We start from the raw sequence: 27,743 nt of genomic DNA on the forward strand, positions 1-27,743 counted from the left end.
TTGTATCTTGCAATTCACTGGCAGTTTATCTTTTGCTCAGTGAAAAAAACTTTTTTAATCTGACTTCTTTTTAAGCATTGCTCATGCAGTGGTGGGAGACTCTTCTCACCAACATGACTGGCCTCACAATCAGCAATTTGTAGAGGGACGTCTTATTACTTGGCTTGGATTCTTCCTAGCATGCTTTTGAATCTGAAAAAAGCAGGGTAAAGCTCTTAGCTATTTCTGACAGCCACATAGACAATTATGGGTACAGAAGTTAAGCTTGCACACCTCTGCTCCATCCAATAGGGGGGTTTGCAGATTGTGTTTCTCAGGTTCCAGAACCCCATTCTTGGGATCATTGGAAGTCTCAGTGGTTGGCCCTCGAGTGATCAAAAAGCTATTCCCTATCAAATTTCATCCCTTCCCTAGTATATATCACAAAAGGGTCTCTGTGGAACACGGGCAGTTCTATCTTTTTACTATCCACTTTTCCTATTTAATAATGGCTCTCTACTTCATTGTTCCCCATCTCGTCCTCATGAGCCACCAACAGTTTTCAGGATTTCTTTAGTATTTCATTGGTAAACATGATAAGTTGGTGGCTCTTGAGGACTGGATTTGGGGAACACTCTTCACTTGTTCAGTTTCCACCACATGTAGCTCTTTTGTCCACCCCCATGATCATTGCAGACTTCAGCTTGCAGTCACTGGTCTAATGTGCTTCTGCTCCTGACCTGCACTGCACCCAGCCTGAACTGATAAATGGCACCTTGACTGGCCCCTAGTTGACACCCAAGTGGCCACATCCTATCATGCTCCTCCTTCAAGGCCATCTCATCGTTCTTCAGAATGTGGCCTCCAGTGGTATTGGCCAGATGTGGAGATTTGTGGCTGATAATGTACTTTTTTGCTTAAAGGTGTCACTTTCCATTTGCTGTGCTCTATACCGGGAGATTCATTACACATTCCACAGTTGGTACACTTAATGATTTCTGTGTTCATTATCAGTGCAAAAAAACTCATCCGCAAGTAGAATTTGTAGCTAATGTATTAGAAAAGGTAGAACATCTTATTTGGGAGCCATAATAAAGGCTACTTGATGCAGACAATATGAAAGTCACTAGAGTTCCTAACTTTACCGTAGACTTTTTTCTAGTGTTAGTAAGGCCATGTTGTAGCTGTTGTGCTTTGACCCAAAGTCCGATTGTGGGATCACTAGTGAGGTCCAAATTGAATTAAGCTTTTCAGATAACAAGTGCTAGGAGAAAGGAAATGCACCCTTGTGGTGAGCAAAATCAATTGCTTATTTTCCTGTGAATGGATTTCTTATACCATTTACAGCCAAATGTAACACTGCATGCAATGTTTCCATTGGAAGTTCCACCAGCCACCCCCTTCTCAGAAATATGTTATGATAACTTTTCTTTCTCATGGCTTTCGCAGTATAATACACATAACACAGCCTTGTCAGAACGTCAGAACATTGTGTATGTGATAAGAAAATATAACAAAATAGAACCTTTAATATGAGACTATAAGACTTGTAAACAAAAATGTAAAACAGAGAATAAAAAACATTAACCCTTGTATATCACCCACCAAGCTGATATGCCATTCCAACCAAGTAATAAAATTACAATACCGTTTTGCTGAACACAAACTAACAATACAACTATTAAAATAGCCTCAAAGCTGGATTCATTTTTCTACTCCTCGACCACTTACACGTTCCCATTTGTTCCTCTGCTACTCTTTAAAGTTAAAGATAGAACATTTTGCTGTTAGAAACAATCAAAGCTTGACCTTGGAAAGCCATCTGTCTATTAATTTACATGCAGTTTCTCAAAAAAGGCTCAATTTATCCACGTCTCTTAACCCTAGAACGCATACCTGGGGCCTCGCAGACGTGCTAGGTCATTTGTTTTCTATGGTAGATTGTTATGCTTGCGCATTCTAGGGTTAGGCCCCGTCACACATAACAAGATCGCTAACGAGATTGTTGCTGAGTCACCGTTTCTGTGACGCAGTAACGATCCCGTTAGCGATCTCGTTATGTGTGACACTTACCAGCGATCAGGCCCCTGCTGTGAGATCGCTAGTCGTTGTGGAATATCCTGGACCATTTTCTTCAAAGGTGATGTCCTGCTGGGCAGGACGCATCGCTGTGTTTGACACTGTGTGACAGGGTCACAGTGACTGCTGAGATCGTTATACAGGTCGCTACTGCAACATGTATTGTTCCTGTGTCGTTGGTAAGGTCTCACTGTGTGACATCTCACCAGGGACCTCCCAGCGACTTACCAGCGATCCCTATCAGGTCATATCGTTGTCGGGATCGCTGGTAAGTCATTGTGTGTGACTGGGCCTTTAATGCTATTAATAATTGACATCATTTTACAGTAAATGCCAATATATTCATATCATTGTCCTGGACTATAAACATTTTGGAGAGATTCATTTTTTTGTTCTGAATTAAAATTCCCCAAATTTGTAAATATTTAATAAACTGGGTGCATGTTTGGCTCCGTTTAAAGAAGTTGCCCTGTCATAACAAACTGATGACCTAATCAATGAATAGGTGTCACGGGTGACAGACAGTCATATGGTTTCTGACAGTAGAAAGTCACAGCGCTTGGCTGCACAAAATGCTCCCTGATGTTCTGTTGTCCCTGCTGTTAGTATTAATTGTACTAGGTAGCTTTCATGTTGGATTTTCATCTATTCCCCTTTAGAACCCAGGGGAGCTAAACGTCTATCCAGCTGCTGATTATTAGTATTCCCCTTGTGCTTAAATACTCACATCTTCCCTGGACTTGTGCTGGTGATGTTATTCAGTTCATATAAGTTCTGGTGATATTATTCAGTTCATAAACGTTCTCTATGCAAGCAGGTGGTTTGTACTCATCTGTGGTATCGTAGCTGAAACTTTGCTGAACTTCTGCCTGAGTCCTCTGTGGATACATAGTTCATGCACTTTCCATTGTGTGTCCCCCTTGTGTCTTCCTTTAGTGTTTAGTGGCTTTGACGAAGGGATACTTAGGGTCAGGTATTCGGCTCAGCGCATAGGTGCGGAACCTATCTAGTGTCGTTAGGGACCCCAGGGACCAGCAGTAGGTTTGGTTAGGGGTCACTATCTCCCCCCTCCCTAGGTGCAGGGGTCCCTTTCTTACCTTTCGCAGCTCGCTTAGTACTTCCTCGAATTGAGCATGACAATAGGTCATCAATCCTCTGTTATTTGCACTGCCAGATGTAAACTCTTTGAATGGAGCAGCAAAGCACAGCTCTATTGAATTTGTAAGTCATCAATATATTGTGACCAGAAAACCTCTATGAGTCAAAAATATAAATCTATGCCTCCTATTAGCAGACATACTTCTGTTATACAAGGTACCCTGATTTTCTTGTAAATAATAAATATGTCAGAACAATAGTGGCCCCAATTTCTTCTGCTTAATCCTTAATAATGTTTGTTTTCAGCAGAAAAAAAGTTGCAAAAATGTTAGGAGTAGTGATGGGTGAACCCCCCGATATTCCTGTTCGGGTGACACGCCCAAGCTTTTTGTAAAGTTTGAGATCGGGTTCTGAGATAGCGCGGGCTTGCGTCTGAACACCGAACTTGAACTTTACATGGGATGAGGTGAGGGGGTTGTAAGATAAAACATATAGTCAATAATAAACTGTCATTATACTTACAGGTCCTGCGACGCGTCCTGCAAACCCGCTCAGCCGCTGTCTCCCAGCCGCTTCTGCTTGTGGGTCCGATCATTAACTCCCGGTGGTATTCACAGCACTGCGCGTCAATCGGCAGTTTTCAGCTGTTTTCAGCCATGTTCGCAGTGACGTCAGGGTTCACCTGAGTTTTTCTTTTAATTATTTTTTTAAATAATAAAAAAAAATTAATGGGTTTCCCGGTATTTTGATTGCCAGCCAAGGTAAAGCCATGCAGATAGGGGTGGCAGCCCGTAGCCATCCACTGTGTCTGCGCTGAGAATCAAAAATACAGCTGAGCGCTGTCATTTTTTTTTAAATTATTTATTTATTTTTATACAACTATATATACTGTGTGTATATATATTTTTATATATATATATATATATATATATATATATATATATATATATATATATATATACATATATATATACATACACACACACATATACATATACACAGTCATTTGAAAAAGTTTGGGTACCCCTATTAATGTTAAACTTTTTTCTTTATAACAATTTGGGTTTTTGCAACAGCTATTTCAGTTTCATATATCTAATAACTGATGGACTCAGTAATATTTCTGAATTGAAATGTGGTTTATTGTACTAACAGAAAATGTGCAATCTGCATTTAAACTAAATTTGACAGGTGCATAAGTATGGGCACCCTTATCAATTTCTTGTTTTGAACCCTCCTAACTACTTTTACTGACTTACTGAAGCATTAAATTGATTTTGTAACCTCATTGAGCTTTGAACTTCATAGGCAGGTGTATCCAATCATGAGAAAAGGTCTTTAAGGTGGCCACTTGCAAGTAGTTCTCCTATTTGAATCTCCTATGAAGAGTGGCATCATGGGCTCCTCAAAACAACTCTCAAATGATCTGAAAACAAAGATTATTCAATATAGTTGTTCAGGGGAAGGATACAAAAAGTTGTCTCAGTGATTTAAACTGTCAGTTTTCACTGTGAGGAACATAGTAAGGAAATGGAAGAACACAGGTACAGTTCTTGTTAAGCCCAGAAGTGGCAGGCCAAGAAAATATCAGAAAGGCAGAGAAGAAGAATGGTGAGAACATTCAAGGACAATCCACAGACCACCTCCAAAGACCTGCAGTATCATCTTGCTGCAAATGGTGTCACTGTGCATCGGTCAACAATACAGCGCACTTTGCACAAGGAGAAGCTGTATGGGAGAGTGATGCGAAAGAAGCCATTTCTGCAAGCACGCCACAAACAGGGTCGCCTGAGGTATGCAAAAGCACATTTGGACAAGCCAGTTACATTTTGGACGAAGGTCCTGTGGACTGATGAAACAAAGAATGAGTTGTTTGGTCATACAAAAAGGCGTTATGCATGGAGGCAAAAAAACACGGCATTCCAAGAAAAGCACTTGCTACCCACAGTAAAATTTGGTGGAGGTTCCATCATGCTTTGGGGCTGTGTGGCCAATGCCGCCACCGGGAATCTTGTTAAAGTTGACCGTTGCATGGATTCAACTCAGTATCAGCAGATTCTTGACAATAATGTGCAAGAATCAGTGATGAAGTTAAAGTTACGCAGGGGATAGATATTTCAGCAAGACAATGATCCAAAACACCGCTCTAAATCTACTCAGGCATTCATGCAGAGGAACAATTACAATGTTCTGGAATGGCCATCCCAGTCCCCAGACCTGAATATCATTGAACATCTGTGGGATGATTTGAAGCGTGCTCTCCATGCTCGGCGACCATCAAACTTAACTGAACTGGAATTGTTTTGTAAACAGGAATAGTCAAATATACCTTCATCCAGGATCCAGGAACTCATTAAAAGCTACAGGAAGCGACTAGAGGCTGTTATTTTTGAAAAAGGAGGATCTACAAAATATTAATGGCACTTTTATGTTGAGATGCCCATACTTATCCTCCTGTCAAATTTAGTTTAAATGCGGATTGCACATTTTCTGTTAGTACAATAAACCTCATTTCAATGCAGAAATATATTACTCAGTCCATCAGTTATTAGATATATGAAACTGAAATAGCTGTTGCAAAAACCCAAATTGTTATAAAGAAAAAAGGTTAACATTAATAGGGGTGCCCAAACTTTTTCATATGACTGTATATATACAGCTCTGCCAAAAAATTAAGAGACCACTTCCAAATTTTCAGTTTTTCTGATTTTTCTCTTTATAGGTATACTTTTGAGTACAATGTAAATAGTTTTTTTTTTACTCTATAAACTACTGGCAACATGTCTCCGAATTTCCAAGCAATACATTTTGTATTTATTTTCTGAAAATAGTAGTTTATAGAAAAAAAATGGTGGTGTGGAACTTTAATGCAAGGGATAGCAACTGTCAAAATGTGAGAAGATAATGACAGTGAATGGAATTTGGAACTGTCTCCCTAAAATTTTTTATCTGAAATTACTTTTCTCTATAGGTTTTCCTTATACTATGCTGGTATAGGAGCTGCTGTTATAATTTGTGGATACGTACAAGTTTCCTTTTGGGTTCTAGCTGCTGCAAGACAAACACGAAGAATGCGAAAAACATTCTTCCATTCAGTATTATCCAAAGACATGAGCTGGTTTGATGTTACCAAATCTGGAGAACTGAACAGTCGCCTCACCGAGTAAGAGTAATATGTATACTTTTAACCCCTTCACGAACGGCCGATATTTGCTTTCCGTTTTTTATTTTCGACATTCTTCTTCCGAGAGACGTAACTTTTTTATTTTTCAGTCAATCTGGTCATGTGAGGGCTCAATTTTTGTGGAACGAGTTGTATTTTGAATTGAAACCATAAGTATTACCATATAGTGTACTAGAAAATGGCAGAAAAATTCCAAATGCAGAAAAAGTGCAAAAAAAAGTGCGATAGCACTATTGTTTTTGAGATATTTTATTCACTCTGTTCACTATATGGTAAAGCTTATGTGTCGGTGTGATGCCTCAGGTCAGTGCGAGTTCGTAAACATCAAACATGTATAGGTTTACTTTTATATAGGGGATTAAAAAAAATCGGAAGTTTGTCCGAAAAAATGACGCACATTTTACGCCATATTCCATGACCCGTAGCGTTCTCATTTTTCGGGATCTATGGCTCAGTGATGGTTTATATTTTGTGTCTCGAGCTGACGTTTTTAACGGTACAATTTTTGCGCAGATGCTACACTTTGATCGCCTGTTATTGCATTTTGCGCAAAGTTTGTGGCGACCAAAAAACGTAATTTTGGCGTTTGGAATTTTTTTGCCGCTACGCCGTTTACTGCTCAGATTAATTGATTTTATATTTTGATAGATTGGGCGTTTCTGAATGCGAAGATACCAAATGTGTGTATATTTTTTTATTTTTTTAACCCTTTAATTTTCAATGGGGCGAAGGGGGGGTGATTTGAATTTTTAGGATTTTTGGTTTTTTTTAATGTTTTAAAACTTTTTTTTACTTTTTTTTTTACTTTACTAGTCCCCTAGGGGGCTGTATGGATCAACAATCCGATCGCTCTGCCGTATCTGCTGATCACAGCTATACAGCTGTAAACAGCAGATATGCTAATTTTCTGCTTCACTTGGCTCCGGGCCGAGTGAAACCGAAAGTAATTCATGTGAGCTACAGGAGTCATCACATGACCATGTGCTACCATGACAACCACCGGAAGTCACGTGATCACGTCACCTGACTTCCGGTATTGGCCGGTGAGTAAATGTTTGCCGCTGATGCCGTTATAATGGCGCTGTCACATATTGACAGCACCATTTAAGGGGTTAAACGGCACGAGCAGATAACTTTTCTGCTTGTGCCTAGCAGGCACACATCTCAGCTGTGAAAATAAGCTGAGATGTGCGCCAATCGCGGCATGCTGCCGGCGGCAGACCGCGGGCAGTAACACTATAACCGCTAGGACGTAATATTACTGCCCGCCGTCATTAAGGGGTTAATGTTGAAATTTTGTTGCCATAGTTAATATCTTTGCTCTTAATTTCTAGAGACATCAATAAAATTAATGATGGGATTGGAGACAAGGTTGGCCATCTTTTACAAAATTCTGCAACATGTATAGCTGGATTAGTAATCGGATTGGTAAAAGGGTGGCAGCTTGCATTAGTATATATGTCTACAAGTCCTCTAATGGCAATATCATCAGCATTTTGTTCAAAGGTAACTACTATATTTTTACCATAATGGTCAATAATACATACTCAGTACCTCAGCAGTCATTTACCACTTACAAGTTGGCTCAACTCTTTACCTCCCGTAAACTGGAGTGGGGAGACATGTGACCACTTCTCCACTCAAACTTCACCTGGATGTGGCACCCAGCAGCCACTTTACCAAATAATTAGGGATCAGATGAACTCCAACCTACCAGACATTTATTTAATACCCTGGGGTTAAAAACTTTAGTAGGAAAACCTTTATAAATATGAAACCAAATCCTTAACTTGGCCAACGCTCATTTCAATATGTTTTACTTCTATCTAAAGTTTTATTTTTTTAACGGATCTTTTAAAAACTTTTTTAAAAGCTGTGCCTACATCATCTTATGTTTTTTTATCCTGTAAAACTATAAAAATGATGTTTCACTTTACATTTAGATGATGGTGTCTCTAACAAGCAAGGAGCTCTCGGTCTATGCCAAAGCCGGAGCAGTGGCCGAAGAGGTCCTCTCCTCGATAAGGACAGTGGTGGCGTTTGGAGGACAAGAAAAAGAAATAAAAAGGTGTTTCCGATAGTTTTAAAGTAGATGTTAAGCTAATATATGATGAACTTCATATGTCATTGTTTTCATTTTTAGATACACAAATAATTTGGGAGAGGCCAAAAAACTTGGTATCAAGAAAGCCATTGCATCCCAGCTTGCCCTTGGTTTTGTGTATCTAATTGTTTATGCCTCATATGGGCTAGGATTTTGGTATGGTACAGTACTTATTTTGGGAGATCAGGGATATACCATTGGAGATGCCCTTGTGGTAAGTGATTTTAGGGAATATACTTTAAAAATATATATATTTTTTAAAATTGAATTAAATATTATTAAAAGAGAAAAATGTTAAAAAGTCCAGACATTTTTTTGTAGCAAATACATATTTTATTAAACAGATTCGGAAGAAAATAAAATACCCTTCAAGTATTTTTTTATCCCTACAATTCTAATGACATGTACTTAAATATAAACTTATTTTAGGCTAAGGTACACTGAGGGCTCGCTCACATTACCATATAAATCGCAACCTGAACCAATAAATGTATTGCATGCAGACCAAAGTTATTCAATAAGGCAGCATACTGCGATTTGACTCTGAAGTCAGAGAAGACTCACCCCTTCAAGTCCATGGGTGTGAAAAAAAAAATCGGATGCCATACGGAGCCAAAGTATAGCATCTGATTTTTAAAGATACAGTAAATTGTAATTCTGTAGCATAGGAAACTGTAAATTATCCGGTAAGTAATTAATAGCTACTGAGAAAAAAAAAAACGGATCGCATGTGGGCTGCACATGGATAGCAAGAATGAAAAGGGGGTAAAAAAAATAGTCTCAATTTTCTGGATGAGAATGGGACTAATTTTTTTTTATACTGCTGTGTGATTATAACCTTCACCCCTGGGTGATTTTCCGTTTTCGTCTTTTGCTCCCCTTCTTCCGAGAGCCATACCTTTTTTATTTTTTTGCTAATCTTGCCATATGAGGGCTTGATTTTTTCTGGGATGAGTTGTACTTTTAAATGAAACTATTAGTTTTACTATATGCTGTAGTGTACTGCAAAATGACAAAAAATTCCAAGTGTGGAAAAATTGCAAAAAAAAGTGAGATTGCACGATAGCTTTTTGGGGTATTTTATCCACCGTGTTCATTATATGATAACACTAATGTGTTGGTGTGATGTCTCAGGTCAGTACGAGTTTGTAGATACCAAACATATATAGGTTTACTTTAACACTATTCATATCACCATGTAATGTACTAAAAATTGGTGAAAAGGAGGGAGAAATGGTGAAAAACAAATTCTAACATGGAATTTTTTTTTTGTTTTGACGGTATTCATTATGTGTTAAAATTTATCCGGTAATTTGATTCTCCAGGTGAAATGGATTATAATTATAGCAAATTTGCCAAGGTTTTGTAATATTTTAATGCTTGTAAAACATTCAGTGCTCTGTGAAAAAGAAATTGGTTTGTGTTTGTTATTGTCTAAAGTGAGCTTCACACACAGAGACATTGCTAACGAGATGTCGTTGGGGTCACGGAATTCGTGACGCACATCCGGCCTAGTTAGCAACGTTGTTACATGTGACACGTAGGAACGACCATTAACGATCAAAATTACTCACCCAAATGTTGATCGTTGACGCATCGTTCCTTTCCCGATTATCGTTGCTGTTGCAGAACGCAGGTTGTTCGTCGTTCCTGCGGCAGAACACATCGCTATGTGTGACACCGCAGGAACGAGGAACATCACCTTACCTGTGGCCGCCGGCAATGAGGAAAGAAGGAGGTGGGCGGGATGTTCGGCCCGCTCATCTCCGCCCCTCCGCTTCTATTGGACGGCCGCTTAGTGACGCCGCTGTGACGCCGAACGTACCGCCCCCTTAGAAAGGAGGCGGTTCGCCGGCTACAGCGGCATCGCTAGGCAGGTAAGTATGTGTGGCGGCTCCTAACGATATTGTGCACCACGGGCAGCGATTTGCCCGTGACACACAACTGATGGATCGGGTGCTTTTGCCAGCGACATCGCTAGCGATGTCATTGCGTGTAAAGCGCCCTTAAAACTCATAATTTTTTTATTTTTCCATTGATTGGACCTTGTGAGGCCTTATTTAATGCAAATCTTTTATGGAATTTAGTGCTTGCGTTACGGTAAATTATTTTTTAGTTTGGAAGAGCAGACTTACTGAAGTGGTTATTCCAATTATAGTTTTGGGGGAATTAAGAAAGGGGGGGTCAATTCAACTCTTTTGGTTTTTAACACTTTTCAAGTATTTATTTTTATTTTTGTACCTATTTATTTCACATTTTTTAGACCTACACATAACTTGATTACTTGCATATTATTCAACAATGCTTAATTATTGCAGTTTATAGTAAAAATAACGAAGATTGTGGCAACCTTTGCCTAGGATCGCACCACTTAATTCTAATTAACAGTGCTTAGATCAGATGCGGGTTCTGGTTATTTAACTCAACCTGGCTGTTTTTTTATTGGGCTCAGCTCCTCAACCCGCTCCATACATGATCACACAGCACTCACCATACATGTATATCAAATTTTGGTAAGGAGTTAAAATATTTGCATTTGTATTACTATAGATGACATATTAAGCACATTATGTAAACCATGGACAGTACTGACCATAATACAGTACATACTATATTTGCTGATGGTAGAGTTGTTTTGCTAAAACATTATGTTCTCCGACAGGTCTTCTTTAGTGTGGTTATCAGCAGTTATTGCCTTGGTCAAGCATTTTCTCATCTTGAAGCATTTTCGATTGCAAGAGGTGCAGCCTATGGTATATTTCATGTCATTGACGAGGTAAATCAGAAGCGTACTTAAACAAAAATTAGAACATAAAGATTCCAGTATAGAATTATTAAAGTATTGTATGGATAATAGAGATTAGCTAGTCAAATGATAAAAAGAAAAATATAACCTGGACACCATAGCAAAAGTATGAATGGAGCAGCTGGTAGGTACAGTAAGTGGTCCTGTGTGGTGACCAACTAGAAATACAAGCTGCCACACTTCCTATAGGGGTTTGGTGGTGAAAGTCCATGTGCTTGAAAATGATCACTAAATATACTGTAGGGTTAAAAGAAACAAAAGTAGGCCCTGTAAGTCCAAATGCACAATGGAGATAAAAATGAAATGCATGCGCATCAGATGAGCATGTGAAATATAAAAATAACTAAATTAATCCTAGTAACAGATGGAACAATCAACTGATTGTCTAAGTGGTTCAGGAATGTTGGCTAGTAATAGTTAAAAGTAAAACCACATTGAGCTGGGTGTCGTCTATAACCTTTAAATAGTGTTGCACAATGATCTGAGCACTTATTGTAGTGTTGGTGAATAGTTAAGAGTTGCAGGCATCCCCCGGAGTCTTAGAAGAATGGATATAGTATATCAGGTATCCAGGGTGGCTGTGCCGGGTGCTGCTCAAGTCTGCCCTCAATATAAAAGACTGGCCAGCACATCCACTAGGTGTGAACATGTGCAAGATGAAAATTCAACAAAGTTACAAAAAATATATACAGTAGCACTCAGAAAAGCTAAAATATGAAAACATGAAATATAGGAATTTTGGCACTGCATTTCTGCTATTGGAAAAAATGAGATACTTAATTTACAAATTGACCAATTCATGTAAGCCCGGCAGCTGACGACAAGGCGTACCTTTTTTTGCCGGGACCCTATGCTAATAGGCCTCCTTCTGGGTTAAAAAAACCTACATGTAATGGCAGGTAGGATCCAGCTAAATGAAAATGCTCAGGGTGGAGGGAGGAGTTCTCAGTCAGAAAGGAATGTAATACTAATATAAAAAGCCTGACCATGCGGTGAGAATAGTGCTGGTACGCTGTACAGGACCGAGTGCCCCAACTGCTGAATGTGAGTTGCGTTCTTCCGAATATGCGATGTCACATTTCTGTACCAGTTGATTGTTCCATCTGTTACTCACCAGGAGTGATTTAGTCATCTGATGCACATGTATTTCATTCAATTTTTATCAATGTTGTGCATTTGGATTTACAGGGCCTACTTCTGTATCATTTAACCCTACAGTATATTTAGTGATCATTTTCAAAAACATGGACTTTCACCACCAAACCCCTAATGGAAGCTTATACATATCTATAAATGATAAAGATAATTGATTCATAAAATACATTTCCAAAACTGTCAAAAACCATTTCTAACTAGTGAACTTAACCCCTTCAGCCTCATTCATTGCAAAAAAGTCCAAAGCCAACCTTAAAACTATTGCAAGAATATTGAAAGGCAACTACTACTCATAAATGGATAGTGGCTTGTACTAAATAAACATTAGTGAATCTTTGAAAATCTTTTTTCGACTGAAAGTCTGAATTGCAAATCTGAAACCTGGTAAAACGATTCTTCCATCACTTTAGATATCAAGGCAAAGCCTTATTGGTAGTGATGAGTGAGCGTGCTTGGCACTGCTTGTTACTCAATCAAACATTGGTGTGCTCAGGTACTCACGAAGCTCGGCAGAGTATTGCGGGTGCTCCGATATTTCCTCTGTGAAATAATGACTACAGCATAGTCTCGCTTCACTGCATGATTTGTGCAAGCGCCCCAAGGAAAACCATTTACGGTCTCTGAATGGCTTTCCAGGTGGATAAAACAATCTTCTTGGACGTACTGTGGCAGAAAAAAAAGAAAACGGCCATCCTTCCGGAAATGTTCTGTTTATGGCTGGTTGTGTTTGGCCAAAACCCGAACTGGCCAATCACTGACTTTCCATAATGCTCGTTACTCGCGTTGAGCTCATCTGAGCGTCTGACCAGCTCGAATCAAGGAACGAGCATTCGAGTATTTTGGTGTTTGCCCATCTCTACTCATTAGTTAAATTGGAGACCTCCAGGCTGAAAGTGATGTCTTTTACTATACCTCCCAGACACCCAAACCACTATCCTCATCCTTTCTGCCATCATTACAATATGATTATATAAATGGATAGTAGGTGACCATCAGGTTAAAGGAGAAAATCTAAGGCGGGCTTTGCACATTACGACATCGCAAGCCGATGCTGCGATGTCAAGTGCGATAGTCCCCGCCCCCGTCGCAGGTACGATATCTTGTGATAGCTGGCGTAGCGAACATTATCGCTACGCCAGCTTCACATGGACTCACCTGCCCTGTGACCGTCACTCTGGCCGACGACCCACCTCCTTCCTAAGGGGGCGGATCGTGTTGCGTCATAGCGACGTCACACGGCAGGCGGCCAATAGCGGCGGAGGGGTGGAGATGAGCAGGATGTAAACATCCCGCCCACCTCCTTCCTTCTGCATAGCCGGCGTGAGCCGCAGGATGCAGGTAGGAGATGTTCCTCACTCCTGCAACTTCACACACAGCGATGTGTGCTGCCGCAGGAACGAGGAACAACATCGTACCTGTCTCTGCACCGGCATTATGGAAATGTCGGAGAATACACCGATAATACGATAACGACGCTTTTGCGCTCGTTCATCGTATCAAAAAGGTTTTACACACTACGACATCGCAAGTGATGCCAGATGTGCGTCACTTTCAATTTGACCCCACCGACATCACACCTGCGATGTCGTAGTGTGGAAAGCCGCCCTAAGACTTGTTGCCATGCAGTAAAAAAGCAGAATCTTCAAGCTACAGATTTCAGGGTAAAATAAACCCTTCATTAGAAAAATACAAGCATTTTGCCAATCACTACACCATTGCTAACCACCACTATTAGCCACCACTATGCCTGTTATCACTATATAGAGGCAGCCGTGTTGTTGTGATCTATAAAGACTATAGCCATCAATTTGTTAATATCCTCCTCTGTAATTGCATCTTTGAACTTTGCTTCTTCTTTTACCTCTGATATAATTTTAATCTTAAACTCCACATCCTGTAGCAAAAAAAAATACTCTTTATATATCATTTTTAGAGCTCTGGTATTGACAGCTTTTCCATAGAAGGATACAGACCAGACATTATAAAAGGAGATGTGGAATTTAAAAATGTTCATTTTTGTTATCCATCTCGACCAAATGTCCAGGTAAGAACAATTACACATATTTGATTCACTTTATACAAATCCTCGTATTATTAAAGGATAAAAAACTACTCTACAGTATTATTTTTAATATTATCTGTGATACTTTCAGTTGTTGCTGAAAGCTATGTCAGTGTTTTCCATTTCTGGTTCATGTTGCGCTGATTATAAATGGTATACTTGTAAGAATCATTTATTTCCAAATCCACACAATTTTTTTAATAGAATTGTTGTCAATGGTCCTAAGTAATTAGGATTAATACTCATCATTCTACTAATCACTTGATCCCCTGTTGCTCAAGCTATGAGGCATTGACAGAACATTTGACCTTCATAGTTAAAGGGAACCTGTCACCAGATTTGGTGACTATAAGCTGCGGCCACCACCACTGGGCACTTATATACAGCATTCTAACATGCTGTATGTAAGAGCCCAGGCCCACGTGTAGAGTGAAAAAATGACTTTATAATACTTACCTAAATGGTCGCTGTGGTGCAGATGGGTCAAATGGGTGTCTCCGTTCTCCGAGTGCAGTGCCTCCTATTTCGGCCATCTTTGTCTTCCTTCTTCTGAAGCCTGGGTGCATGACGCGTCCTACGTCATGCACACTGGCAGGCATTGAGGTCCCGCTCATGCGCACTACAATACTTTGATCTGCTCTGCTCAGGGTAGATCAAAGTGTGCCTGCACAGGACCTCAATGCCGGCCTGTGTGCATGACGTAGGATGCGTCATGCACCCAGGCTTCAGAAGAAGGAAGACAAAGATGGACCAAGAGAACAGAGACACCAATTTGTCCCATTTGCACTGCAGCAACCGTATAGGTTAAGTATTATAAAGTGATTTTTATGCTCTATGCAGCGGCCTGGGCTCTTATATACAGCATGTTAGAATGCTGTATATAAGAGCCCACTGGTGGTGGCCGCAGCTTATAGTCACCAAATCTGGTGACAGGTTCCCTTTAAAAGGGTTTTCCCATAAATAACATTTTTCACCTTTCCAAAGGATAGAGTATATATGTAAGATCAGTAGGGATCAAGCTGCTGAGATCCCCTCCAATCCATAGGAAAGAGGGTTGAAAATTACCTATTTAAATAGAATTGAAGTGCAAAGGACTCCGATAGATAGTGACGGTAGCACATGCTCACTATGGCTCTATTCACATAGGGGACAATTATTCTGATAACAAATACTTAAGGCCCTGTCACACACACAGATAAATGTGTGGCAGATCTGTGATAGATCTGTGGTAGATCTGTGGTTGCAGTGAAATTGTGGACAATCAGTGCCAGGTTTGTGGCTGTGTACAAATGGAACAATATGTCCATGATTTCACTGCCACCACAGATCTGCCAAATATTTATCTGTGTGTGTAACAGGGCCTTTAAAGGGAACCTGTCATCTCATTTTCAATATTAAACTGGCCAGAATGGGTTTAAACTATGCTATAGGCATCACTAACAAGATTTAAAAAAAAAAAAAAACAACAGCTATGTGGTTATCTCAAAAAAAGACTTTCTATGGTTAGGTGAATGTATCTCATGCTTTGAGTTTCTGTCATAAGGGTTGTGCTATTGATGTCTTCAGTCATTGTCAATCAACATCAGTCATGCTATTTTTTTTAATAAAATCACGCCCCCCCGCATTATAAATGATTGCCATGACTGCCCCGACGGCACGGCATCGCCCCTGTAATCCCTTGTGCATTAAATGTCTTCTGCCCGAGCATGCGCACTGAATCTGGGTGTTTGTCTCCAGACTCATTATGCAATGTGCGCATGCTAAGGGCTACTAACGTCACTTCAGGAGAGCACAAGCTTAGCGTGTCCCTATTACCAACATACCTAGCTTCTTTCCCCGCTCTGCGCGTCCCTGTCTTCTCTCCCCACTCTGCGTGACAGTGTGAGTTCCTGTACTTGCCGCTGCCACTCTGCGAGTACCTATGGTAAGCTATGGACTTGGGTTGTATTGACCCCAGCCTGGTCCCCATCTTGAAGTAATGTCCCACCTCTTTGACCTCTTCTTTAGCAATGTACACCATCTTGATAATAATAGTATTAATAATTTTTATTTATATAGCGCCAACTTATTCCTCAGCACTTTACAATTCAGAGGGGACAAGTACAGACAATATCAGACATTACAGAATAACAAAATTCAACAGATACCAAGAGGAGAGAAGGCCCTGCTCTCAAGAAAATAATTTATGAGGAAATAGGGGAGGCACAAAAAGTGAATTGGGTGGAGGAGTTGTCATATATGGCCCAGATGTCAGTATATTATGGGATACAAATACAGCTGCAAGATCCGGTCGTAAGCCAGAATATATACATGTACAGATACAGTGTAAAAAGTACATGAAGAGGAATGCAATTGATCCTTGTCTTGTGGAATGTCCCCCATCTTGGTTCCTATCTTGTAGCAATGTCCCCATTCTGGTTCACATCTTGTATTAATGTTCTCATCCTGATCCCCTTCTTCTAGTAATTTCCCTATCCTGTTTCCGATCTTGTAGTAATGTCACCCCATCCTGATTCCAATCCATCTTGTAGTATTGTCTCTCATGCTGATTCCCATCTTGTAAAATTGTCCCTTACCTTGTAGTAAACTCCCCCATACCAGTCATCATTTTGTGGTAATGTCCCCCATCCTGTCCCTCTTCTAGTAGTAAAGTCTCCCATCTTGGTCCCCATCTTGTAGCAATGTCCTCCATCCTAGGAAAAGATATCGGCACATCCAATGTAAAATAATTTCTTTCTTTATTGTCACATGGTATTAAAAAAGTCCATCCATATTTAGAAGACCCTGACGCGTTTCCGACGCAAAAGAGCGTCCTTAATCATAGGCTAACATTTTTAGCAAGCTCTAGACATTTATAGGCAAAGATCAACAATATAGTTAGACACAATAAGTAACACATGATTAAAATCACACACTAAAAACAAAAAAGTAGGATTGGACAAAAAGAAGGGGGAAGGGATTGTGAAACACCGTAATATAGAGTATCTCATATAAAGTACAATTAATTATATTTCAGCAACGACATAGAGCAAGTCATATTTAATCTCATTATAATTGCAACGAACTGTGTAACTGAACACATTGAAGAGAGAAAAAAAAAAAGGATTTTTTTCTTTTTATTCAATATATACAGTATATATATAATATAAATAATTTCTATAGTTCATACCTTCTGGAAATTTGTTTTTTAGTTTAAAACTCCAATAAGCTTCTCTCAAAGCTAGATTTTTCATCCTGTTACCACCTCTAGTGGATGCATTGACTTTCTCAATAGCAAAAAAGGAGAAGCTATTCAACCTTCCCCTATGTGCAGTTATAAAGTGTGTGGCAGCTCCTGAATATGAAGCATTGCCATTATTAATGTTTGCAATGTGTTCAGCCACACGTTTTTTTATTTTACGAGAAGTATATCCGACATAGCGCAATTCACATGTGGCACATTCAGTACAATAAATTGCATTATCTGTATCACAATTGATAAAAGATTTTATCATATGCGTCTTACCAGAAGGAAGTAAAATAACAGTTTTTCTATTTTGGGCAAAAGGACATACATTACATCTAGATCCCCCACACAGATAAAAACCTTTCACTTGCAACCAATGTTGTCAGTTTACTGTGGAAAAAAGGCTGGGGGAAAGTATGTTTCCCAAGGATCAACCCCCATTTTGGTGCCCATCTTGTTGTAACGTTCCTCATCCTGGTCCCCATCTTGTAGTAAAAACCTCATACCAGTCCCCATTTTGTAGTAATATCCCCCATTCTAGCCCCGATCTAGTAGTAAAGTCTCTCATCTTGGTCTCCATTTTGTAGCAATGTCCCCCATCCTAGTCTCCGTCTTGTAGTAATGTCCCCATCCTGATCTCTCGCTTGTATTAATGTGTACTCTTCTGCAGCTCTTTATATACACATAAAAAAAAATGTACTCACCTTTCCACTCAGCGAACTGCATTCTCTTCTTTTTCAAAACTGCAGCAGCACAATTAATAGTGTTAGACCTCCTTCCCACTTTCGTGTCTCCGGTATGTGTGACATCAGTTTTCACACATACTGGAGACACAGACAAACGTACTCTCATTAAAATCAATGGGTCTGTGCACACATCCGTGTTTTCACAAGGACCATGTGTCCATGTAGAGCACATGTGTGTCCATGTGCTCCATACAGCAATATGTCTGTTTTTTTCCAGCAACACAGGTGTAACACTGACCACACAGTGATGTGATCTGTGTGACATCAGTGTGACATGTACTGGAGAAAACACAGTTCATATAAGAAAGAAATAATTTTTATGCTTACCTGTCTCCAGCGCTGCTGTCTCTGCTGCTGCTTCTTGACCCGCTCATTATGCTCATTGCTTATTCACTGCACTGATTGGAGGAGACAGCAGCGCCAGATACAGGTAAGTATACTAGCTCATGCTGTCTGTATGCTATTCATTTGTCACATGGACAGCACAAGGAAAGCACATGGAACACAGGCGCACACACGCACCTACATCATGGACCGTGAAACACATTTTTGTTTTACATGGACACAGTAAGAGGCCTTATACAAAAACATGAGGTTGTGCCTTTAATTTGAATGGTTTACAATATGAACAAAAAAATAATATCTAGTAACGCTTTTGTGTTCACCACTCACCACACCACCACAAAAAGATCTAAACTGCTAAAACTTTTTTTGTGTTTAATATATTATAAGAATGTTAAACTAATTTATTTTAAAGGTTTTAAATGGACTAAATGTAAAAGTTAAATCAGGACAGACTGTGGCATTGGTCGGACAGAGTGGATGTGGAAAAAGCACCACAGTGCAGCTTCTACAGAGACTTTATGACCCACAAGAAGGATTGGTAATAAATTTTTGCTTTTTTGTTGCATTCCAGGAAAAATGTTTGTGGTACAGATCTCTATTTGTTGTTTTTTATGTTGCCTCACTAATGCAAACGTTGCCTGATGTGTTGTTGTAGATAATGGTTGATGGTCATGACATAAGATCCCTGAATGTCAGACATTACAGAGAATTTATCGGTGTGGTCAGCCAGGAGCCCATTTTGTTTGGAACATCTATTAGGAAAAATATCAATTATGGAAGAGAAAATGTTACTAATGAGGAAATTGAAGCTGCAGCTAAAGAAGCTAATGCCTATGATTTCATTATGGCACTGCCTGAGGTAAGCGATCAATGGCAACATTAAAGGGGTATTCCCATCTCCAAGACACTATTCCATTATGTAGTGTAATAATAAGAATTTTAGCAAATACCTCCAATTAGAAATGTAGTTCAGTTCTCCTGATATAGCCATGTCTCTTACCTCATCTGCAGGACATTACAGCTTAGGTATCCATGGTTATGATGTAAGGGGGTGTTCGACGTGTGAAGAACTCTCCTCTGCAGACCCTGACCAAAATGTTTATAACCAATGTTGTAGTAGATTTTATGCCAGTGCCATCTAGTGGCCAAAGAGGGTACAGTGTCGTATTTAATATTGCGTAATGTGTGTTTGTGCCGCCCCTGTGCCAGCAGCCAGGCTGCTCGGATCCGGATCCACAGTGTGGCTCGAGGGATGTTAATAGTCTGTGACGCCACCCACGGTGTGTGGTGAAGGATGGCACCACCGCTGCTGTTAGGGGACACCCGGGGGCGATGGGATGGCAGCTGGATGTTAACCCCTCCATGGGTAGGGATGGATGCCCCAGGGCCCAGTGTCTCTATGCCGGGGATGGTGACTGGAGGGGCCGCTGTGCCCGGTCGGACCGGGGGATGTTTAGTTACTCATGGTTGAATAATTCACACAAAGTCCTGGTAAACCAAGGTGTTGGAGGCGGGCCGCCGCGGCCAGGTGTACTTTGGTCTCACACCCAGTTTGGTGGTCAATGTCACTTCCCTCTGTACTTTGTGTTTGTGGTGTGTGGACTTCCCGGCATGAAACACGGAAGTCCGCTCCCGGTCCTTTGGTTGGGAACCTTGCCCGCTGACGCTGAGCCCTGGCAAATGCCCTATCCCTCTCGGTGGGTGGTTTTCTGTTTTTGGGACTTTGGTTGGGAAAGGACCTATAATCCTGCCCTCAATTGGTTATTTAGCTAGGCCGTTGGTTCCGGTCCTGGCTTCAGGGTCCAAGTACCCCCTCTGTGCATGGTTTTCGGGTCGGTTCTCCGGTGTCGGTACTGGCGGGCTACAACCCTGCCCCGGTCCACCTCAGATCTCCGGCAGCTGTCTTTCCGTCCCTGACAGACATGGACCACCATCTGCCACATAGCCAGCCCGCCGGGCTCCAACCCCGACGCCTTTCCTTTCTGCTTTGGCACTTCACTCTCTCCTCTCAACTTCTCCACTCCACTTCACCTCCACCTTCACTGAACTTGAACTACTGCTTAACTCACAACAACTCACTCTTTTCCCGCCCCGGGTTCTCCAGACCCCTCGGTGCGCATTCTCCATCTGCATGGTCCCGCCCACTGGTGTGTCTTTCCTACCCTAGGGGGGTGACTAGGATTTTGTCGGCTTAGATGTAAACTTTAGTGGGAAGGTGTTATGCGGGGGCCTAATGTGTGACTACCTGGTTTTGCCAGGGTGTCACATGTTTATATGACTTTCACAATGTAATGTGTTTTGTACCTTTTATGATATTATGTAAAGGGTTAGAAGATTATATATAAAGATGTAGCAGAGTTAGAAAGGTGCAGGTTAAATAGACAGTGCTGGTGAGGTGCCATAGCATAGCTCGGTGGCATTTTCCCAGCAAGTACAGTAGGGGTTAATGAAAGGTTTATCCCCTGGTATGAGCTTAGGAACTAGGTCCTTGGGTGTAGGGAAACGTTCAGGGAGAAGAAGATGGCTGCCTGAGGATCAGGGTGTGCGTGGTGCTTGGGTTAAACCATTCCCCCTATGAGCAGGTCTGTTGTTGGCGGCCTGCTCGATGACATTGGTGTTTCACGGGAAGCACCGGGCACAAGACAGAGCAGAGCTATGTCCTTAGGTATCGGACAGGGTTGGACTGGTCTGCTGGGAGAGAACGCAGCCAAGAGAAGTAACAGTATCAGAAACAGACAGAAGAAATTATAGTATAGGGCAGGAGTGCACAAGGAAAGGAACAGCTTGAAAGTAGCTGCTAAAGGAACAGATGTAGGAACAGAAAAAGAAGAAGGATTTTAAAGTGACTGCATCTTGTATGAGAAACTCTGACAAAAGTACAGTAAAGTTGTGTTAAAGAAAAAATAATTTGTTTATGTCGTCTCCTTGATTGTCCCTGAACCAGAAGATAGAAGAGACGAAGTATCCCCAGGTGGCAAGTAAGTGGACAAAGCCGAGACATCTACTGGGCCCTTAGTCTGCCTGTAGCAGGATCAGGGGGTTGCATGACACATTGACCATGACTGCAGCGCCTCACGTTGCCCCTGTTTTACAATGACCACGGGGAGCAACTAACTAAATAAGTGTCACTATATCAGTGAGCATAACCATGGATACCTATGCTGCATCCATTCTCCTGATATACCCATGCACATGAGGTAAAAGACATGGGTATATCAGGAGAAGTATCCTACATTTTTAATTGTAGGCATTTGCTAATATTATTATTACATTACACCTGCTACATATTGAGATAGGATCTTGGAGATGGGAATACTCCTTTAAGGATGATAAAATAGAACTTGATACAGGCCAATGCTTGAGAATACCTACATATATAGAGACACTGTATATTTATGGAAACAAGATTGGATCTGAGTGAGGCAGCTTATGTTATACAACTGGATTTTTTTCTTCTACTTTTGATAATATTTCATATAAATGGTTAAAACACAAAGCTAAAAATGCTGAGACTGGGGAGATGTGTACAGTGATAACAGCGTAAACATCAAAACAAACAACTAACGGCTGAATTTACTGAAACAAGGAAAAAAGAAGCGCCAGCCAAGAACTACGAAACCGTGGAAGGGGATGGTAGAAATGAGGAACTGTGCATAGCAGGGGGGAGGCAGGTAGCTCTCAACCCCTCCTGTTGCAAGGAATCCCCGTTTTAATTATCTTCAATATATGGCAGCCCTACTTAGGCTGATTACAGTGCATTGATGGTTTGGTTGTGTTTGTGAATGGGTTTCAGCCACTCACATAGTGTGAGTGTAAGTTCTCTAGTTCTAATTAGTCAATTCAACCTCCTGCACATATTTCCATCAGAAATTGTTTTTTCAGATCTTTTTTTCTTTGTTTCCTTTGTATTTTATGATGGCTGAATGTGTTACAGCAAAACTTGTGCTGTGCTGTATAGTACTACCGCACTACAACTCTGCTACTAACTAGAACTTTCACTGAAGGATAAGAGCATGACCTTCTGGAGAACAGGAAGTAAGAAGACTGTAAGCTCTGTGCTGCTCAAGAAACCACTTAAAAATAAGTCTTTAAATAATGGTGACTTCTCCTTATGATAGTTCATCAATTTCACATTGGTTAGGGTCTGATTTCCCACACATTAAAAGATTAGCTGATGGAAGAGGCAAAAGTACACCAGACACCTGTGTTTTGCATAGTTATTATTATTTAATGGCCTTTTCCTGGCGCACGAACCATTGCGACTCAATATATGAACAATGAAGTGCAAGCCTAGATAGATCTACCAGGGTCTTCCCATTGTTATCTTGATAGCATCAAGCCATCAAGTTGCTGGTCTTCCTCTTCAACTTGTTCCTATTATTCTTTTGTCCATGATGTTCTTCTCCAGTGATTGCTCTCTTAGTATGATGTGTCCAAAGTAGGGAAGTCGTAGCTTGGTAATCCTTGCTTTGAGTTACATGTCTGGCTTAATTTGTTCCAAAATTTAGCTGTTTGTTCTACTTGCCATCCATGGTATTGGTAACATCCTTCCCCAGCACAACATTTTGAAATTGTTGATTCTTCCTCTGTCTTGTTTTTTTATTGTCAGATTTTGAATCCATATGTTATTATGGAAAAGGCCAGTCTATGTACCAGCCGTATTTTTATCACCAGTGAAATATTCCTCAATTTGAAGACCTTGTCCAGTGACTTGATTGTTGATTTGTCCATAGAAATTTTCCTATTGACTTCCGGTGTCATCATTGCATCTTGAGGGGTCATTGATCTGAGTAAGTTGAAGTCTTTTACAACTTCCAGTTCATCATCAACCATCTCAAACGTGTCCCGGTCATACCTGGTCGTAGTCAATATTTTTGTCTTCTTTGCATTGAGTAAGAGTCTCATGTTCGAGCTTTCCATCTTGACACTTTGTAATAAGTCCTTCATTCCATCTATGCTTCTTGCTGTTAATGTTGTATCATGTGCGTATTTAAGATTGTTAATGATTTGTCCAGCCACTTTGATTCCTTCTTCTTTTTGGGCAAGTCCAGCCTTCCTGAAAATAGCTTCTGTATATAAACTTAAGAGAAATGGTGACAGGATGCAGCCTTGTTTGACGCCTCGCTTTACTTTGAACCATGCCATGTCACCATGTCCTGTTCATACTGTTGCTTCTTGGTCGATGTAAAGGTTTCTAATGAGGCTGATCAGATGGTTCGGCACACCCATATCCTTCATGGTATTCCAAAGTTTTTGGTGAATAACATTGTCGGAGGCTTTGATGTAGTTGATGAAGCAAAATAGAGCCCCTTATTGTATTCTTTGGCCTTTTCCATTATCCATCTATTGTTAGCAGTTACATATCATTTCTCTGCCTTTCCTGAATCCTGCTTGTTCCCCTGGCAGCTCTTTGTCAAGTAAGGCTGTAACTGTCTTTGCAGGATTTTCAATAGCATTTTGCTGGCATGAGGTATGAACACAAGTCTGGTAATTTACACAGTCACTAACATCTCCCTTCTTCGCAATAGGAATAAACACCGATCTTGTCCAGTCCTTGGTGCCATTTACCAATTGTCCATATTTGTTGGCATAGGCGCGTAATGATGACCTTAACTGCTGCTTCAAAAGATGTTATTAGCTCTATTGGAACATGATTAGATCCATGTGCTTTGTTTTTTGACTCAAACTTTATCACAACAATGACTTCGACTTTCAAGACGTACAATTTGCTATAATTTCCAGTCTCAGTTTTATCCTGTATCACTAAGTCAATCTTGTAGAAGTTCACCATGTATTCTTTCCATCTTTCCTTGATCTAGCTCAGTAAGTTTGTTCCCATTTTTGGTTGAAATTTTCTTTCTATGTAAATATTAGCGATATCAAAATATCCGCTTCGACGAATATCCAATGAATAGGTCGGCACTATTCGCGAAAATTCGATGCGTAGTGTAAAGCGGGCTTTACACACTGCGATATCGGTCCCGATATGGCTAGTGTGGGTACCCGCCCCCATCTGTTGTGTGACACGGGCAAATCGCTGCCCGTGGTGCACAACATCGCCCAGACCCGTCACACATACTTACCTGCCCGGCGACGTCGCTGTGACCGGCGAACCGCCTCCTTTCTAATGGGGCGGTCCGTGCGGTGTCACAGCGACGGCACTGAGCAGCCACCCAATAGAAGCGGAGGGGCGGAGATAAGCGGGACGTAACATTCCGCCCACCTCCTTCCTTCCGCATTGCGGCCGGGAGGCAAGTAAGGAGAGCTTCTTCTTTCCTGCGGCGTCACACGGAGCGATGTGTGCTGCCGCAGGAACGAGGAACAACCTCGTTACTGCTGCAGTAACGATTTTTGAGAATGGACCCCCATGTCACCGATGAGCGATTTTGCATGTTTTTGCAACGATGCAAAATCGCTCATCGGTGTCACACGCAACGGCATCGCTAATGCGGCCGGATGTGCGTCACCAAATCCGTGACCCCAACGAGTTCGCATTAGCGATGTAGTAGCGTGTAAAGCCCCCTTAAGTCTATGAGAAACTCGAAACATACATTTCACGTTGGATAATACGGCGAGCTGTGGTGACTGAGAAAAAGGCTGAAATGGATGGGAAAAGGCAGAAACAGTATGGGCACAGCCTGTAGAAGGTGCCTGGCTGCATTTCTGGTGTCTTGGAATAACGTGCTCAGAGCAGCACATGGCTTTTACATAGTCGCCAGAACAGCTCTCAAACCAAATCACTTTTTGACAAACAGAATGCAGGTCTTTCAGTCTCTCTGTCTCTGTCTGTCAGTCTCTCCCTCTTTCCCCACCTCTCTCATACTCACCGATCACTGACCTATCACCGGCGTGGTGCTGCACAGCTGTCACACTGCCCTGGCGGCTTCTTCAGCTTTTGAAAATGCCGACCACTCATTATTCCATCTCGTATTACCTGCTTCCCTCACCCACTTGCACTTATAATTGCTTGCATTCAGATGCGCCCCCACGCTGAGTGACAGCTGTCTCACTGCAACCAATTACAGCCGTTGGTGGGCGGGTCTATGTAGTGCAGTCAAACAAATAATTAAAAAAAACAGCGTGTGGTCCCACCCCCAATTTACAATTTTTATACCAGCCAAAGTAAAGCCACACGGCTGAAGGCTGGTATTCTCAGGATAGGGGGCTCCATGTTATGGGGAGCCCCCCAGCCTAAAAATATCAGCCAGCAGCCACCCAGAATTGCTGCATCCATTAGATGCAACAGTCCCGGGACTTTACCCGGCTCATCCCGAATTGCCCTTCGCCATATTGCCATATTGGGATAATATGGAGTTAATGGCAGCCCATAGCTGCCACTAAGTCCTAGGTTAATCATGGCAGACGTCTATGAGACACCCCCAATGATTAACCTGTAAGTGAAAGTAAATAAACACATACACCTGAAAAAATGCTTTATTTGGAATAGAAGACAAAAAAAAAACACCCTCTTTCACCACTTTACTAAAATCCCCAAATTACCCCTTCAGGTCCGGCGTAATCCACATGAGGTCTCATGATGCATCCAGCTCTGCTACATGAAGCTGACAGGAGCGGCCGTAGAACACCGCCACTCCAGTGAGCTCCACGGAGCAACTGTAGGGAGCCGCACGATCAGCGGTGACGTCACTCAGGTTACCCGTGGCCACGGGTCTCAGGTGGAGGACTGCAGCTGGCCACGGGTAACCTGAGCGACGGCACCGCTGATCGCATGGCTCACTTCAGTCACTCAGGGGATTTGCGCTCACCAGTGAGTCCTTCACCTGTGATCACAAATCAGGCCACGGCACACAGAGGCACGCGATGACAATGAAGTCGGGTGAAGTTCATTCGAGTTCATTCTGATCGCGCGGCTGTCTCGCAGCCAGCCATGCTTTATGGGGATGTAGCAGAGATGAGTGGGACCGCACTGTCAAAAATGCATCCAAAACGCTGATGGGTAATGTTTCCACTCACTGACAGCAAGCAGAGATGGTGGGGAACGTTTCCATTCACTGACAGCAAGCAGAGAAGGTGGGGAATGTTTCCAATCATTGACAGCAAGCTGACATGTTGGGGAATGTTTCCATTCACTGACAGCAAGCAGAGATGGTGGGGAATGTTTACATTCACTGACAGCAAGCTGAGGTGGTGGGGAATGTTTCCATTCACTGACAGCAAGCAGAGATGATGGGGAACGTTTCCATTTATTGACAACAAGCAGACGTGTTGGGGAATGCTTCCATTTAATGACAGTAAGCAGAGATGGTGGGGAATGTTTCCATTCACTGACAGCAAGCAGAGAAGTTGGGGAATGTTTCCATTCATTGACAGCAAGTTGACGTGTTGCGGAATATTTCCATTCACTGACAGCAAGCAGATGTGTTGGGGAATGTTTCCATTCAATGACAGCAAGCAGACGTGTTGGGGAAGGTTTCCCTTCAATGACAGCAAGAAGAGATTGTGGAGAATGTTTCCATTCACTGACAGCAAGCAGAGATGGCGGGGAATCTTTCCATTCACTGACAGCAAGCTGACATGTTGGAGAGTGTTTCCATTCACTGACAACAAGCAGAGATGATGGGGAATGTTTCCACTCAATCACAGCAAGCAGATGAGTTGGGGAATGTTTCCATTCAATGACAGGTAACAGAGATGGTGGGGAATGTTTCCATTCATTGACTGCAAGCAGACATGTTGGGGAATGTTTCCATTCAATGAAAGCAAACAAAGAGGATGGGGAATGTTTCACTCACTGACAGCAAGCAGAGATGATGGGGAATGTTTTCACTTACTGACAGCAAGCTGACGTGTTGGGGAATGTTTCCATTCACTGACAGTAAGCAGACGTGTTGAGGAATGATTCCATGCAATGACAGCAATTAGAGATGGTGGGGAATATTTCTGTTCACTGACAGCAAGCTGACGTGTTAGGGAATGCGTCCATTCACTGATAGTAAGC

At 41.5% G+C, this 27,743-nt stretch overlaps 1 protein-coding gene across 2 annotated transcripts in view; it reads left to right on the forward strand.

The window, feature by feature from the left end:
- The window catches only part of ABCB5 (ATP binding cassette subfamily B member 5), a 133,846-nt gene that overhangs the window by 64,079 nt on the left and 42,024 nt on the right, over nucleotides 1-27,743 (forward strand). For both annotated transcript variants that reach the window (XM_075315382.1, XM_075315383.1), the window contains exons 6-13: nucleotides 6,128-6,319; nucleotides 7,675-7,846; nucleotides 8,284-8,408; nucleotides 8,484-8,658; nucleotides 11,107-11,220; nucleotides 14,339-14,449; nucleotides 19,197-19,322; nucleotides 19,440-19,643. In XM_075315382.1, coding sequence (XP_075171497.1) covers nucleotides 6,128-6,319; nucleotides 7,675-7,846; nucleotides 8,284-8,408; nucleotides 8,484-8,658; nucleotides 11,107-11,220; nucleotides 14,339-14,449; nucleotides 19,197-19,322; nucleotides 19,440-19,643 — 1,219 coding nt within the window. The remainder of the gene's footprint in view (nucleotides 1-6,127; nucleotides 6,320-7,674; nucleotides 7,847-8,283; nucleotides 8,409-8,483; nucleotides 8,659-11,106; nucleotides 11,221-14,338; nucleotides 14,450-19,196; nucleotides 19,323-19,439; nucleotides 19,644-27,743) is intronic.

Source organism: Anomaloglossus baeobatrachus, chromosome 6, assembly GCF_048569485.1.
Source record: "Anomaloglossus baeobatrachus isolate aAnoBae1 chromosome 6, aAnoBae1.hap1, whole genome shotgun sequence".
NCBI lineage: Eukaryota > Metazoa > Chordata > Amphibia > Anura > Aromobatidae > Anomaloglossus > Anomaloglossus baeobatrachus.